Raw genomic sequence first — 14,379 nt, forward strand, 5'->3', positions numbered from 1 at the left:
CTTTTACTCATACTTACTTTCCTTCCCTTTTGCTGCCACAAATAGGCGTGTGTAGAACTGGCTAGAAAATGACAGAACAGCACAACCTTTTGGAGAATATGGAGCTAAAGGTGAACGAGTGATTTTGTGAACCGTCGGGCATAGTACTTACGTGTTTTATTTTATGTTATGTATGTGTCTTGCAGGTGAACCTAAGGCTAGTAAAGTTGACTTCCTGGGTATAAGTGTGGAAGGAGCATCTGCCATAGCTGGCCAGTGGGTCCTGTTGGTCCTTGGTGTGGTCCTCTTGGTGGCCACCATCATATTGGCCTACAAGTACAGGAGGTCAAAAAAGCCTGAAAAGTCCTTATCCACGATGGAGCTCAAGCAAAAGGACTAGTCATCAGTGATGGCTAAGAACCAACCTCAATGTGAACATCAGCATTTTTGTGTTCTGTACAGTACATCTGATCAAATTTGCTCTTCTTTTTGGTCTGCCTCCCTATCTAGTCTTGTATTTTTATTGTATACACTTGGAGTCAAATTATTGTTTGCCTACGCAAAAGGACATTACAGTTTTGTAATGTATTAGCAATATTTGAATGTGTAGAGATGAATGTTTTACATGAATGTTTGTAAAGTAATTGATTACGTTTTTGAATATTTGATTTCTTTTGTTGAATTTGCATTTCTACAATAAAGACATTAAATATGTATTCTGCCTGTGTTTAATCAAGATATTATAGAAAACACAACAATTACGATAGCAATTAAAATGCTAAAGTTGTTAAAAACTATTTAATTACATTGAAACCGCACAATAAAAAACACCACCACGACAGAGAACAGAGTTTGTGCATTGGTTTCAGCCCTTCCGTCTTTGCTCGCAGAGTCAATGCAGCCTCTGTAACCGCCACAGTCACAACCTGTGGGCTCTCAGGTAACACAGACTAGAGTGGTAATGCAACACTTAGTCCCATCACAGTTGTGTTCAGTGACCACCTTCTCCTGGTCCAGTCTGTTTTCAGTGCTGCAGGTTGACCTCAATGGGAGCCACAATGGCTTGGAAACAATCCAAGTGCCAGCATACAAAAGTACAAAGCTTAGGGACAGAGCAACAACAAAGGCCATTCTTTCAAATAAGTCAATTCACTTTACCTTGTCACTATATACAATTTAGAACTATCTATGCTAGAGTTTACAGTCTCCAGACACATATAACATCATGTATTATTTACTCCAGTGTCATGACTCCGTTTGTGATATTTTTTTTCAAAAGATAGGTTCTTTACTTTAATAACACAAGACAGTGTAATAAATAATAATCAAGTGTGCTCACATGATCTCATCAACATATGTTTTCTAACTCTACATACAGACAAGAAGCTATTGCTTTTCAACTTGTTGCAGGGGTGCTTCAATGACTCTTGCCCTGAAATTTAATTAAAACATGTCCAGCTGGGCTATAAAATGTATTATTCACCAATAAGTGGCTATTTTTCCTCCGTACCTCTGGGTATTTATTCCCTTAAACCAGTGAAATCATTTTCTATGTCACTTTTTGGAGGTCAGTGCCACAACTATTTGAGATGCGAGTCTACATAAACCTTGCCAAACACTGACATGGACATTCACATAAAGTCTCTCATAACAGAGTGGATGCTGGTCAACATATTCTAAGTGCAGTTCAAAAACGATCTCCTAAACAACTGATGTAGGTTTAAAACCCTTACATAGTCTACAACGGCTGACCACAAAGTGATGACTGGGGGCAGAGCAGGAAATGCACAATCACGGAAATTATCAATAGACTCACTCCTCTTATTAGAGAGGAAAACACAGACATGGTGGAAATAAAGATGATTATTGACCAGCCAACTCTGCTTGGAGGATTTAAAAAAAAAAAAGAAAAAAAAAAGATACATGCAAACGTCATAATCAAAACAATTTACTCTTGAATGCAACCCAGATTCCAACACTGCATTCATCAAAAATACAGAACAAATTACAATCTCTGAAACAAATGGTTCAGTCTATTGCACTGAAAAAGTTGAAATCTACATAAGTAAAAAAAAAATTAAAAAAAATGGAATGCAATATCCACAATTGGTCCATGCACGTGGCTCGACTGAGCCCAATGTTCTTTGTTTGGCCTGTGTCAAACCAGTGTGACAGTGAGTGGTTCAGGGGCCAAGGTAAAGGCCTCAGTAGTAGTAATGCTGCATCTCTGTCCAGTTGGTGATCCAATACTTTTTCTGTGGCTCCTCAGGCTGAAATCCCAGATTGAACTGATACCGCTCAGCCTTGCGAATTCTCACCCCCTGGTGCTTTGGCATTATCCGGTAGTAGATGGCACGCTTGAAGAATCCAAGCTAGTGGGAAAAGAGAGAGAAAGAGAGGGAGGTGACATTAAAGAGGATACGCTTAAAAAGCAGGAGAGCTGGGATTAAAGACGGGTTGAGAAAGAGAGTTAGGATTCATAGGCTGAGGAAAATCAAGTTAGGTAAAAGATAAACCCACACTGAGTAAGGTGGAGAAGACTGATAAAGAAGTGAAGACAAACATGATACAAAGTGATCAGCAGCGCAATGTACAGTATTAGCCTGAAAGGGAAGTAGAAGCCATGTTAGGGTGATACAGGGTAGATACAAAGAGCGGACATAAAAAAGAGACAGAAGGTTGAAGCACACCCCAAGCTGAATGAGCTCAATAATATCCATAGAAAATCCATTTGTAGGGGTGTTGTTACCCAAAAGCCCCACTGGTGTGTGCTGTTGGGGGACCCATGGGGCCCTCAGTAGTCCTCGGTCAGCCTCTCTGTCTCAGAGGGCTGGATCTTCATCTCAGCCTTCTGGGCTTTGGCCTCATACATTTCCCTCCTGTTGGCCCTCTGGAAGAAGCCACACTGGGGGTGGTGGAGGAGGAGGAGGAGGATGCATGGGGAGGGGGTAAATCAAACATTAGACTAAAGGCTCAATATGGAGACAGCCATTGTGTAATCCAGAGAAGATCGTTGGTGTGAGTAAAAAATGTGGAGAGATTCAGAGCTATTGTGAGTCTGTCTACAGAGATACAGCATGTAAATCAGTGTAATCAGTGCAACAGTGTTTGGTAGTCTCACCTTCCATAATATAAGAATGATTATTCCCAGTAGGACAATTCCCGCTATAGCTGCAGAGATGATGATCCACAGCGGGAGCTCATAGGGTGCCTCCACCCCCTCCAGTGGTTCTATTTCTACTGTGAACTACAAGAAAGAGAGGAGAGTGTCAAGTAGAATCATCATCAACGTCCCCCTCTTCCTCCTTCTCCTCCTCATCATCATCAACATGATCACCACGCACCGTGCTGGTCTGTCTGGCCATCTTGATGTTTGGTTTGTTTTTAATGAGCTTCAGTGTGGCTTGACCTTTGACCGTAATTCTCAGAGCGTTGGAATAGTCCTGCACACACACACACACACACACACACACACACACACACACACACACACACACACACACACACACACACACACACACACACACACACACACACACACACACACACACACAGGGTAGAAAAAACATCTTCAAAAAGAAGACAAAGAAAGCCATGGACAATTTTATTAAATTATGAATAATGTGTGCGTGTGTGTGTATAGCTAGAGAGCTTACCTCTAGCATCGTACTGTTCCACAAACGGGAGCGGACATAAATCTTGGCTGAATCGGTCATGTTGACCAGCGGGCAGGTAAACGTCACACAACGTGCTGTCCCTTTGGGGCATTCCTTCAACACAGGATGACACATAACAACTATTATACAAGTGAACAAACATGGACAATAACACCATTTTGCTTTTGTTGTTTTTTCAGGATGTACACAATCTCAGTAGGAATTTGACAGTGGGAGCCCTTGTATTTAAAATAAGCTGTACTGTTATAGTAGTTCAAGGTTTTAGGAAACAGCCAGTACAGTAGAATATGTACTTCTGCACTCAGTGATAACGCTCTTTACCACAGTATATACTGTACGTTGAGTGAAAGTAGGTCGTTGCTAGAGGTTTCTAGCCATAATAACGGCCTACCAGACTGAAATATCTCAGCAACTACTAGAATAACTGCCGTGACATGTGGTACACATATACATCATCCCCCCCCAGAGGATGAATCGTACTGACTTTCCCCCCTGACTTTTCTTCTGGTCCCACTAGCACGTTGATTTGGGATTAATAGTGAAAAAGTCTGTCACCAATTTGTGTATATGTTAGCATGCAAGATGGCACAAACATGCATGGTCTTTGATCAAATATAATTTATATATATATATATATGCTTCAAATGACATGTGAAAGCTTGTTCATGACAGCGGTTGATAAGGCAGATCCATTTCTTACCAACAGGTAGGTCTCTTTGCGAGGAGTGAGCAGCTTGATGGCTGCCTGTGGCTCAGTACTATGTGGCTTTGTCGTATCATCATCTGTGATCTGTCGTTTAGTACGCTTTCGGTCGCTCCCTGACAACTGGAAGACAAGAGAGGGAGGAGGGGAAATTAAGGAAGGAAGCAGATGAGACAGACATGACATCAGAGGGCTTGTGGTAATTGCTGGTTTTGATAAAGACATTACCAGATTCTTCTTAGAATAGCACTGTCATTTCTACTGTCTATATCTAGTCCGCATACGTTATGACTTTCTATTTGGGGCCCTGTGAGGTCTGTAAGTGGCGACACAGAGTTTTCCAAAATGTATTTCTGAACATCTGTGGTTTGGCTTTGAGGCCATTTTCACACCCATGTCCTACCACTGACATTTACTCATACAGCTTCAGTTCACACTCAAGTCAGGAAGAATTGCAGCTCATGTAACAGGCCTGTGAACAGCACAACTGTAGCAAAGTTAGGGTACATTTAGTCTAATATCAGCCTAGTTCAGTACAAATCCAAAGGGTATCTGAGTCGTAAAATCAACTAAATTAACATTAGCATTGCCATTGTGAGCATGTTAGCATGCTGGCAGTATACTTTGGTTTATGACTTACAAAACTGATGACGTTCCCATCAGCCATCAGCTTCGCTTTGTGTTGTACCTTTGTGTTTAGCATGTTAAACTAAAATGGTAAACGGTTAGTCTAGCAATGACATTAGATCGTATTTCCTGCGCAGACTAAACTCTGGTAATGTGGATAAGACTTTGATGGTTTTATTCTACAGATCTTATATTGAGTCCATTTTAACTTTTTGTTTGATTTCATTTTATGGGAACCTTACAATACAAAACAAAAGTTGTCTGTCCAAAATTGTAACAGAGGCCAGTAAGATAATTGGCATACAGCATCTCTCTCTCACAAAGATCTTTGACAGACAACTTTTGCAGAAGGCACGGTCAATCTTGTCAAGCTCTGACCACCCACTCTTGGAGGAATTCATTTATCTTCCCTCTGGGCAGAGATATAGGCTCCCTAGAGCAAAACAAACAGATACACATTTTCTTTTGTTCCTTCTGAAATTCAAGCTATTAACTTGCATAATTCTTGAGTGCACAGTTGGGCACTTAGGCCTTTTTAATGACACTTTTAGAAATCAGTCCTTGTTTTCTTAGACGCTCAAGGATTTTAATGTGACACTGTTCACTTTTAAGGAAAGAAATTGCTCTTTATCAATCTGTTGGTTTTGTGCTGCTACGATGTTTTATGCCTTGTTTGTGTGTTTTTAATTGTTTTTTGTTTGTTTTTTGTACCGCCAACTGCAGATTAAATGTCCCCTTGAGGGACAATAAAGCTCTTTGAACTCTGATACTAATTATCAGAATGCCAGCATTGTCATTGCCAAAATGTTAAGCATGCTGCAGTAAGCATTTAGCTCAAAGTGCAGCTGAGCAAGAGTCACAGAGCTGCTAGCATGGCCTTTCATTAAAGCCAGTACCTGTTTATATATAACTGTGTTTATGGTTTTTCAGTAATGGGACATTTCGGGATGTGCTTATGTCTTGGGTGTGGACAGGAGTAAGATGTAAAAAATGGAAGAACAGAAAAACTTTTGCATAGTAGACAGTACTCAGAGGTAAGGAAAAATAGATTGGAAAAGCATGACATGTATCAAATGCCTAGATGGATCTAAATATGAACCCAGGATTTTTTTCATGTGGTTCATAGTCAGCTAAATCACTGGCATTGTTGTGTGTATTTTTTGTTCACAATCTGCATCTTCACTATCTGTTACTATGTTTACTATGTTATACTATGTTTCAATGTGTCCAAGGGTTTTGGGCATTTAGAAATAATCTGGGCATAATCAATTATATATCAATTGGTTCTTGAGTAAAAAGGAGAATATTTTTGTTCTAAACAAAAGCCTAAAAAAAGAGCCTTACAGTTAGGTTAAGCATGTTGACAACTTCTCCAGGAGGTTTACATTCCACCTCAGATTCCCCTTTAACAACAATCTTCGTCAGGTACAGCAGCCACTTGCCATTGGCTACCTCAAAGGGCCACTCAAACTCCACAGCCAGGGTCCCCATGTGTCCCAGGGGCTGTCCCCCCATGTTCACCTAGTGGAAGAAAAAGGAAACTTTAGTAGAAATCAAACAGATGGTGTGAAATAACAATATGGTGTGGAATAACAGTCAGGGCTTCACTGTGACTTTGTAACCCCTAATTAGTATCCGCCCCTGGTCATGCTTACACCACAAACCCTGGCTCACATAACAATCCCTTCCTCATGCAAAATTTAAACTTCTGAAGAATGAAAGTTTGGGCTTCAAAGAGAGAGCGGCGATGACGGAAATGTGGGTAGCACACATATTATAGATGTAATATACAGTCCTGGAGGTGACTCACATCGAAGGTGAACTCGACCAGGCTGCCCACGTCACTGGTGTTGACCATGGCTGACATGCCCATCACCGTCCCACTGAATTCTGTTTCCACCCGCGGGTTCGCTCTGGACGGGGTGAGAGTTAGTAACGATTGTACGCTGTTCAAGTAAAAACTGATGTGGAAGATAATGTGATGTGACATTGTCCATTGCAGTTCTGTGCTCTATACTGTACATACCGTACATCATGTTATGTAATGGGACTTACATGGTGAAGGAGGGGGTGATGGTGTTTTCAATCAGCAGACTCAGAGGTACAGGCTTCAGGTCACTCTGCTCACTAAGACTGGAGAAACAACCCTTATTACAACATTGGGTGCCAGTGTAGTATTTTGAGAGTATGTTAGAGCCACTAGAGCAATAATGCCACTTTAAATTTAGCTAAATACAAAAAACTTCTATTAGGATCAGCTATAAAATGCTACACTCTGGAGTCAAAACTGGGACCCAAGCTTTCGAGAATAAAGGAAATTCAATCATGCACCAATGTTTAGCACTTACGTGGACAGAAGCAGCTGGGCCTCAATCTCTTGTGTGTACAAATTGATCCCTGGGGTCTCAAACTTGAGAAAAAGTGTTACCTGATAATGCAAACAATATAAGAAGAAGTGTTAAATTAATTTCAGCAGAGAAAAAAAAGTTCAACATGTAAAAGAGAAAAAAAAATCCAAACGTACCTTTCCATTGCCTTTAAGTGGATTCCCCAGGTCACAAATCACTGTGTCGGTCAGACGGCATTGTACATTATGATCCTGAACACACAATTAGCATATTGAGAAAGTGAACAGAAGGATTCAATTTCGATGAGAAACACAAATGCAGATTGGCATGAGGAAATGAACAAATGAATGAATAAATGGACATTTGTCAGTCGTCTGCTGCCCTCCAGTGGACGTACCTCAGACAGGACCGCAGAGTAACTCAGTGCGTCAGGGATGGTGACGTTGAGCATGGCCTGGTGGGCGTCTTCACCTAGCTTTCCCTGACCAGGAAAGTTGGTCACCTCCACCATCAGTCCTATTTTCTTTACACTGCTGTTGAACGGGAGTATCTGCGATTCGCCATGCCTAGGCAAAGGGATACATGGACAACATGCATTATTTCTTCAGATCAGAAATACTTTAATAATCCCAGGGGGAAATTACTTAAACTTTCACTCAATTATTTTTGGCTAATTAATCAATTTACAGCCTTATTTATATCCTTGCAACTGTAAGCATTCAAAAAGTACAAATTCTGAGCTTGTGAGATGGCTTGAGTGGGGGCGTTTGAAAAGATGCCATACAAACGGTTTGCCAGACTGGATGTCTACACGTGAAAATGGAAAAAGTATTTAAGCTTTCTGGAAGGCTCCTAAGAAGCTTTGTGCTTTTGTTTAGCATCATGTCTGTACGCTAAACATGAAGCTATAGCCAAGAGATGGTAGCTTAGCTTAGCATAAAGACTGAAAGGGGAAACAGCTAGCTAGGCTCTGTTCAAAGTAGGGGTGCACCAATCCGATATTATGATCGGATATCGGCCCCTATATTGACAAAATAGCTGGATCGGGTATCGGAAAAATGAACAGATCCACAGGCCGATCCAGTTTTTCTTTTTTTTGTATAGATAGTACAACAACACCTGCTTGAAATGTAAATTAGGATTACTCAGTTTTTAAATTAATTCTATCTTTAAAAACAGATGCACATCCTACATCATTCGTCAGCAGCACGTGTGTCGCATGCTGGAAGAGTTGAGATAAACGTTAAGCAACATGGAGCGAGCCAAAGAGTCGGCTGTATGGAGATATTTCACACTTGCCACGGCCAAGTAGTTCGTTGGCTGTTTGCAATGTCTGCAAAGTAAATGTTTCGAGGGGTGGTGGTAGTACCGCAAAGTATAATAACCAATTTAATCAAGCACATCCCAAAAATATTTTTGGTAACTGTTTGATTACTATTGTATGTTTGACCAATACACTATTTTGTTTCTACTGCTACATTTTATTTATTTTAATTAAATGTATAATATTTAAGAAGTTTGATTACATTCTATTTTCGATTTGACAACTGTTTTTTAAATAACAAACAAATAAGAATTCAATACATTACATCTATGTTATTTTGCCTTAGTTAGGAAAGTAATGTTTAGGTAGGAAAGTCTGGTGCCTTTAGTCTCTTCCCCATGGTGGAAGGAAGTTTATTATTAATTCAACAACGGTATCGGATCGGTATCGGGTATCGACAGCCCAGGCATCGGTATTGGTATCGGGACTGAAAAAGTCGGATCGGTGCATCCCTAGTCCAAAGGTAATTGCATGGATTAAACAAACAAAATATAACATGTTATATCCCTCTTTCCAGTATTTATGCTAGGCTAACCAGCTGCTGGTGCTAGCTATACATTTACTGTAAAGACATGAGAGTGACATTTATCAAAAAAAAAAAAATTTCATTTCACCTTAGGTAAGGCTTTCCCTCGTTGTCAACAAATTGGGCTGTCAGCTGCAGGTTACTGCTACATTTGTTGTCTAAGCCACACTCCCTCTGAAAGTTAATCTGCAGGAAATAGAACAAGTATTACATCATTCCTTACAGGGGGACGATCCCATATACATGTGCTTCACTATCTACAGTATTTCAATGTGACCTATGAATGTAGTGTATGCACCACTCCATACCTCGGCTCTTTGAGTGAGTTTCTGCTCCTGGCTGATAATTGGGAAAGAGTCTAGATTCTGCAGGGAACGTCCTGATTTAGGTTTTGGTTCATCTAAGGACATGCTGAAGGAAAAGACCACCGGCTCCAGTTTGTCTCTCACAGGCACCTGTAGAATCGTCCAAGAATCTAATTTTAGTCTTAGCACATGGGCAACGTCACGTTCGGCAAATAAACCTATTTAAATGTCAGTAAATTACATATCACACACATGTATTAACTAACCCAAGCACGCACGCATGCGCACACATGCACGAACGATATGGTGTATTTGTATTGAGACTTTACCATTACAATCAGTTTCAGAGTATGGCAAATGGATTTGGAAGATGGCATGCTCAAGAAGCCAATATTTGTGTCATCATTGTCCTCAAAACGAACACGAGGGCTTCTCCTGTCCACGTCGGCTTTCACTGTGTACTTCACCGCTTAACAAAGAAGAAACATACAGTACATTATAGAACACTGCGGCAAGCGCATTTGTTTAGTCAACAATATGACAGTTTTGGAAAATATAGCAAGCCTCCAGCAAGCCAGTATCTTCACAGTTTATAACTTAAGATGTACATCTAGTCATACATTCAAAATTGCAGCCATTATTATATGCAATTTCAAAATTGAAACATAAAAAAAATCTGTAATTCAAGTGAAGTAAGAGTGCTTACTGGCATTTTTCTTGAAGTCCTTGTTTCCATTGCTTAGAGTGAAAGACATACACAGTGTCACTGTGATGCTGTAAAACACAAAGAAAAATTAATCTATGTTCAAACAATATCGAATAAGCCAGTTTGAGAATGAGATATTCTGAGGAGACATCTCACCATGGTGTATTTCCAAGACACTGATTGGGGTCCACAATCTTTGGCTCGACAGTGAAGTCCTTAGTTAAGTGGATGACTGGTCGAGCCCTGAAAACAAGAGGAAGAGGAATAAAACTGCACCCAGGTTATATCACCATATGAAAACAGTACACCAATTTACCATTTACAATTGAGACATACACCATCAATTGCAATAAAAGAAAGAAAAGAAAAGAACAATTCCACATTTCTTTAGCCTATCTCTAATTTCTACCTGAGCAGGGCCATGCGGTCATCCAGAGAGCCAACTAAGATGTCAGGGTAACTGTTGCCATCCATGTCCATCCCTCCATTGATTGAGTAGCCAAACGTGTTGAATCCTCCATTTCCCACTGACTTACCCTCAATCACCTACAGGGCACATGTAAGTCAATACAATACATCTGGGCCCTTTGAGTAAGTATGTTTGATTTCATCTTTTTTTTAATTTTCTTTTTTTTTTTTTTTTTTTTTTTTTTTTTTTTTTTTTTTTTTTTTTTTTTTTTTTTTTTTTTTTAAAAACACCCCCCCCCAAGTCTGCAAACATAAAGAATGGAGTGAAATATTGAAAGGAAACATGCAAAGGTGGTCTGCTAAGAAAAAGCTCAGATAGGTCTGTGTTTGGAATATACATATTTGCCCTCTGGGCGGCAGCATAGCACTACTCAATGATTAGTAAATAGTCAGCTATTTTCTACAGCTTTCATTGGTCCGAAATGCAACACAGCACATTACCTTTTCCTGCTGAGATAACTGCTTAGCAACAGTGCATAAAAAAAAAAATCATACAAAGTCTTAATGGGGAACTTTATGCTTGCTCTGTACCATACGTTGATACCTTTTCACAGTGCAACAGTTAGTTCACCACCTTTTAAAATACAGTGCATACACAGAGGCACAGAGGCAAAATAAAAGAATCTAGACTTTAACTAGAAGTACCTGCATTATTTCACAAAGTTACGGAGCCCCCCTGGTCCCACTTTGTCAAAAAAACCTATTATAACTATCTTGTGGCCACAAGATAGTTATCTCGTGGCCACAAGATAGTATCTTGAGCCTTTTTGGAGTTTTGAATCTGTGTTTTCAACTTTTCCATGAGGCATTTACTTTATTTTGTTCATATCGTGTCAATGTAAAACAAATGTCATACCTTGGAATCCGTCTTGGTTAACATCGCCTATGGCAGCCACTGCAAAGCCAAATCCAGAGGCCGATGGACCCTTCAGCACCACGCTTGCCGTGTTTTGGAACGATCCATTTTCATTCATGAAGATATACACTGCTCCTCCCTCATCCTTCATACGGTCAAAGTAAAATGGGGCGCCCACGATCAGGTCGTTCCAGCTGCGCACACACACACACACACACACACACACACACACACACACACACACACACACACACACACACACACACACACACACACACACACAGAAAAGGACATCCTAAACATTATTTTCCTTGGATCTCAAACTTGCGTAGTCCTTAAAATCCTACAGGCCCAACAAGGCTTCACTCATGCATTAAGGGATACGCATGATTTCACCATAATGTAATGATGAACACCTTATCTCAGCTGCTGAAGGGACAGGTTTTCTTCTCTCATCTCTGCTCATACATACATCAGTGTCATGCATTCTCTGCATAACCAGGCAGATCATAGCTACAGAGCATTTGAGCGTGAGGCAGCTCAAAAGCAAGACTTGCAAACATAACACATCTGCTTTTCTTCTTCTGTGTCTGTGAATTTAGAATAATAAGCAGCTTATGCTTAAAATATGGCATTAGGTGGAAATATAATTTCCAAATTAATGGATTGCCAGTTTGTTTTGGTCTCCTGGAGCGAAAGATGCACTGACTGTGGCCGATTAAATGATGTTTTTAAACCAGGGGCATAATTCATTGAAAAAAAAAAAAAAAATGATTTGATTCCCAGCATGGAAAAAGTCTGAATGTACTATATAGGAAAGAAAAGACTAAAGATATTATTCATTTCTGTTAGTGTGGTGTGCAGAGACGCACTCGTCATTGTTGAGGTCAGCGACAGCCAGGCTGTTCCCAAAGTACGAGCCCACTTGTTCCCCGGGGAGAGTGAGCACCAATTTGATGTTTTTGTCAGTCTTACTCCCGAATATCACTGAGCCCTTGGAATCATCCCTGGGAGACCCTGTCACCACTGTGTAGTCATCATGGCTCAGCAGCTTCCTCTCCTCAACAACTGAGTAACCTGCCGAAGAAAGCATTTGAGATTCACTGTTAAACTGTCGTCTAACTGCGAGAGGGTTTAGAGGTCCTAAAGCATGGTAAAAGTGTAAGAATGTATATATTTAAATGAAGCAAAAAACATACTGTATATTTATTTACCCATATAACTGTATCGTCTATTCTGCTGTCCAAAGTCTTTGCCTATAGAGTCCCAGGCATTCGCTGGATCTGGATCTCTCCACGTTACATGAACATTTCCTTTATAATAAAGCAGAATTAGACAACATTGTTATGTCTGCTTTATGCACAATGGACATGTTTCCCAGACAGAGAATGATCCCAGTGTTAGACTAACACTAAAATTTGGCAGATTTGCACAGGGTTTAATCCCTGTCTGTGAAACCAGACCATTATTTCAGTGTTAAGTAACCAAACACACTGTTTTTGGCGTTAACTCTCCAGTGCCCACCTTGCCACATGAAGCTGCCTGGAGCGCCGATGTAGACATCATTATCTGTCATGCCGCCTGACATGCCCATGTTGCACAGGCCCTCAAGCTCCATGTCGAAGTTGGGGTTGCAGACCTCATAACTATAAGTCTGCCATTCATCATTTGGGTCAAAGGTAAGGTCGTTGCTCCTGACAAAGCACTTTCCTATCATCCGCCGCTGCTCCTCTGGGCCACCTTGGATGATCTTCACATAGCGATGCCCGCATGCCTGGAGACAAGAGAAGAGTGTGTATTCTGGGATGTTATGGACTGTGCAGTTGCTCTAATTTACAAAGTGTCCAATCTGGAAACCTCTTCTGATAATGTACTGTATCCATACTGAGATTTGTTTAAAAAATAACGTATTAGTTTTTCTGTAAAGTCTACAAAACAATAAGAATGGCAGTGGGAGTGGGAACACACACACACACACACACACACACACACACACACACACACACACACACACACACACACACACACACACACACACACACACACACACACACACACACGCACGCACCTCTCGGATACACTTGTTCTTTACTCATTGACTGTAAAATTAATATTAACAGTCTATGCTTTCTTTCTTTTTCTCTCTCTCTCTCTCTTTACTTATCTGTTTTTTCGTTTAATATTACTTTGCTTGTGGCTTTTCTTCCTTCTACACTGTTGATATTTCAATATGTTTGTACATTTTTTGTGATAAATTTTTTATTAGCACCATTTATATTGTTCAGACATACAAAACAAATTCCACAATGTATGACAGGTAATGTCAGATGGCGCACAGAACAGAGAAACACAAATTGCACAAGAACTAAAACCCTCTCCCACCCCCACCCTCTGTGGTCTCAAGGAAAACAAAACAAACAAAATATGTTTGTAATTTTGATATTTTCTTTTGATACTGTATGCTGAAAAGTAAAAAAACAAAACAGTCTATGCTTCTACTCTGAGGCACAGTAAAAGACCGGGAACTGCCGAACCCAAGTGGGAGGGTCCATTCGAATAAGAAGATGGGTTCCCAGGGAAAGAGACTTCTGTTTAGGGATTAGGCTGTATAAAGCATTCTTTTTAAAGAAATATGTTTAAAAAAAACTTTAAAGTATTTCTAGGTCTGTAATCATATTTGAATATTGCTTTCCTTGTGAATAGTTTATACAAGATACATTTAAAATTGTATACAAGCCTACGGGACAAACACAGAGAGACTCCTGCCTTGGGTCAATTTTTAGTGGCACAGCCAAAAAGTGTTAGAGAGTTATTTTTCTCTGGAAATAATAATTTTTGTATGAATGCAAGTAATGTCTCT

General features: G+C 40.2%; 2 protein-coding genes across 2 annotated transcripts in view; one reads left to right on the plus strand and one right to left on the minus strand.

Annotated features, from left to right (window-relative positions):
- The window catches only part of ace (angiotensin I converting enzyme (peptidyl-dipeptidase A) 1), a 34,299-nt gene extending 33,657 nt beyond the window's left edge, over positions 1–642 (plus strand). The window contains exon 25 of the mRNA XM_039787732.1: positions 186–642. Within this exon, the coding sequence (XP_039643666.1) occupies positions 186–379 (194 nt within the window). The 3' untranslated portion in view covers positions 380–642. The remainder of the gene's footprint in view (positions 1–185) is intronic.
- A 49-nt stretch (positions 643–691) lies between these two features.
- itga3b (integrin, alpha 3b) overlaps positions 692–14,379 on the minus strand; it is a 31,461-nt gene continuing 17,773 nt past the window's right edge. Inside the window, 21 exon segments of the mRNA XM_039787733.1 lie at positions 692–2,351; positions 3,101–3,226; positions 3,324–3,422; positions 3,636–3,749; positions 4,357–4,482; positions 6,331–6,507; positions 6,797–6,899; positions 7,042–7,119; positions 7,335–7,414; positions 7,511–7,585; positions 7,732–7,900; positions 9,273–9,370; positions 9,493–9,639; positions 9,819–9,958; positions 10,196–10,263; positions 10,352–10,438; positions 10,605–10,741; positions 11,458–11,713; positions 12,392–12,596; positions 12,734–12,832; positions 13,044–13,293. Of these exon segments, the coding sequence (XP_039643667.1) occupies positions 2,184–2,351; positions 3,101–3,226; positions 3,324–3,422; positions 3,636–3,749; positions 4,357–4,482; positions 6,331–6,507; positions 6,797–6,899; positions 7,042–7,119; positions 7,335–7,414; positions 7,511–7,585; positions 7,732–7,900; positions 9,273–9,370; positions 9,493–9,639; positions 9,819–9,958; positions 10,196–10,263; positions 10,352–10,438; positions 10,605–10,741; positions 11,458–11,713; positions 12,392–12,596; positions 12,734–12,832; positions 13,044–13,293 (2,802 nt within the window). The 3' untranslated portion in view covers positions 692–2,183.

The sequence above is a fragment of the Perca fluviatilis genome, chromosome 21, assembly GCF_010015445.1.
Source record: "Perca fluviatilis chromosome 21, GENO_Pfluv_1.0, whole genome shotgun sequence".
In the NCBI taxonomy this organism is placed as follows: Eukaryota; Metazoa; Chordata; class Actinopteri; order Perciformes; family Percidae; genus Perca; species Perca fluviatilis.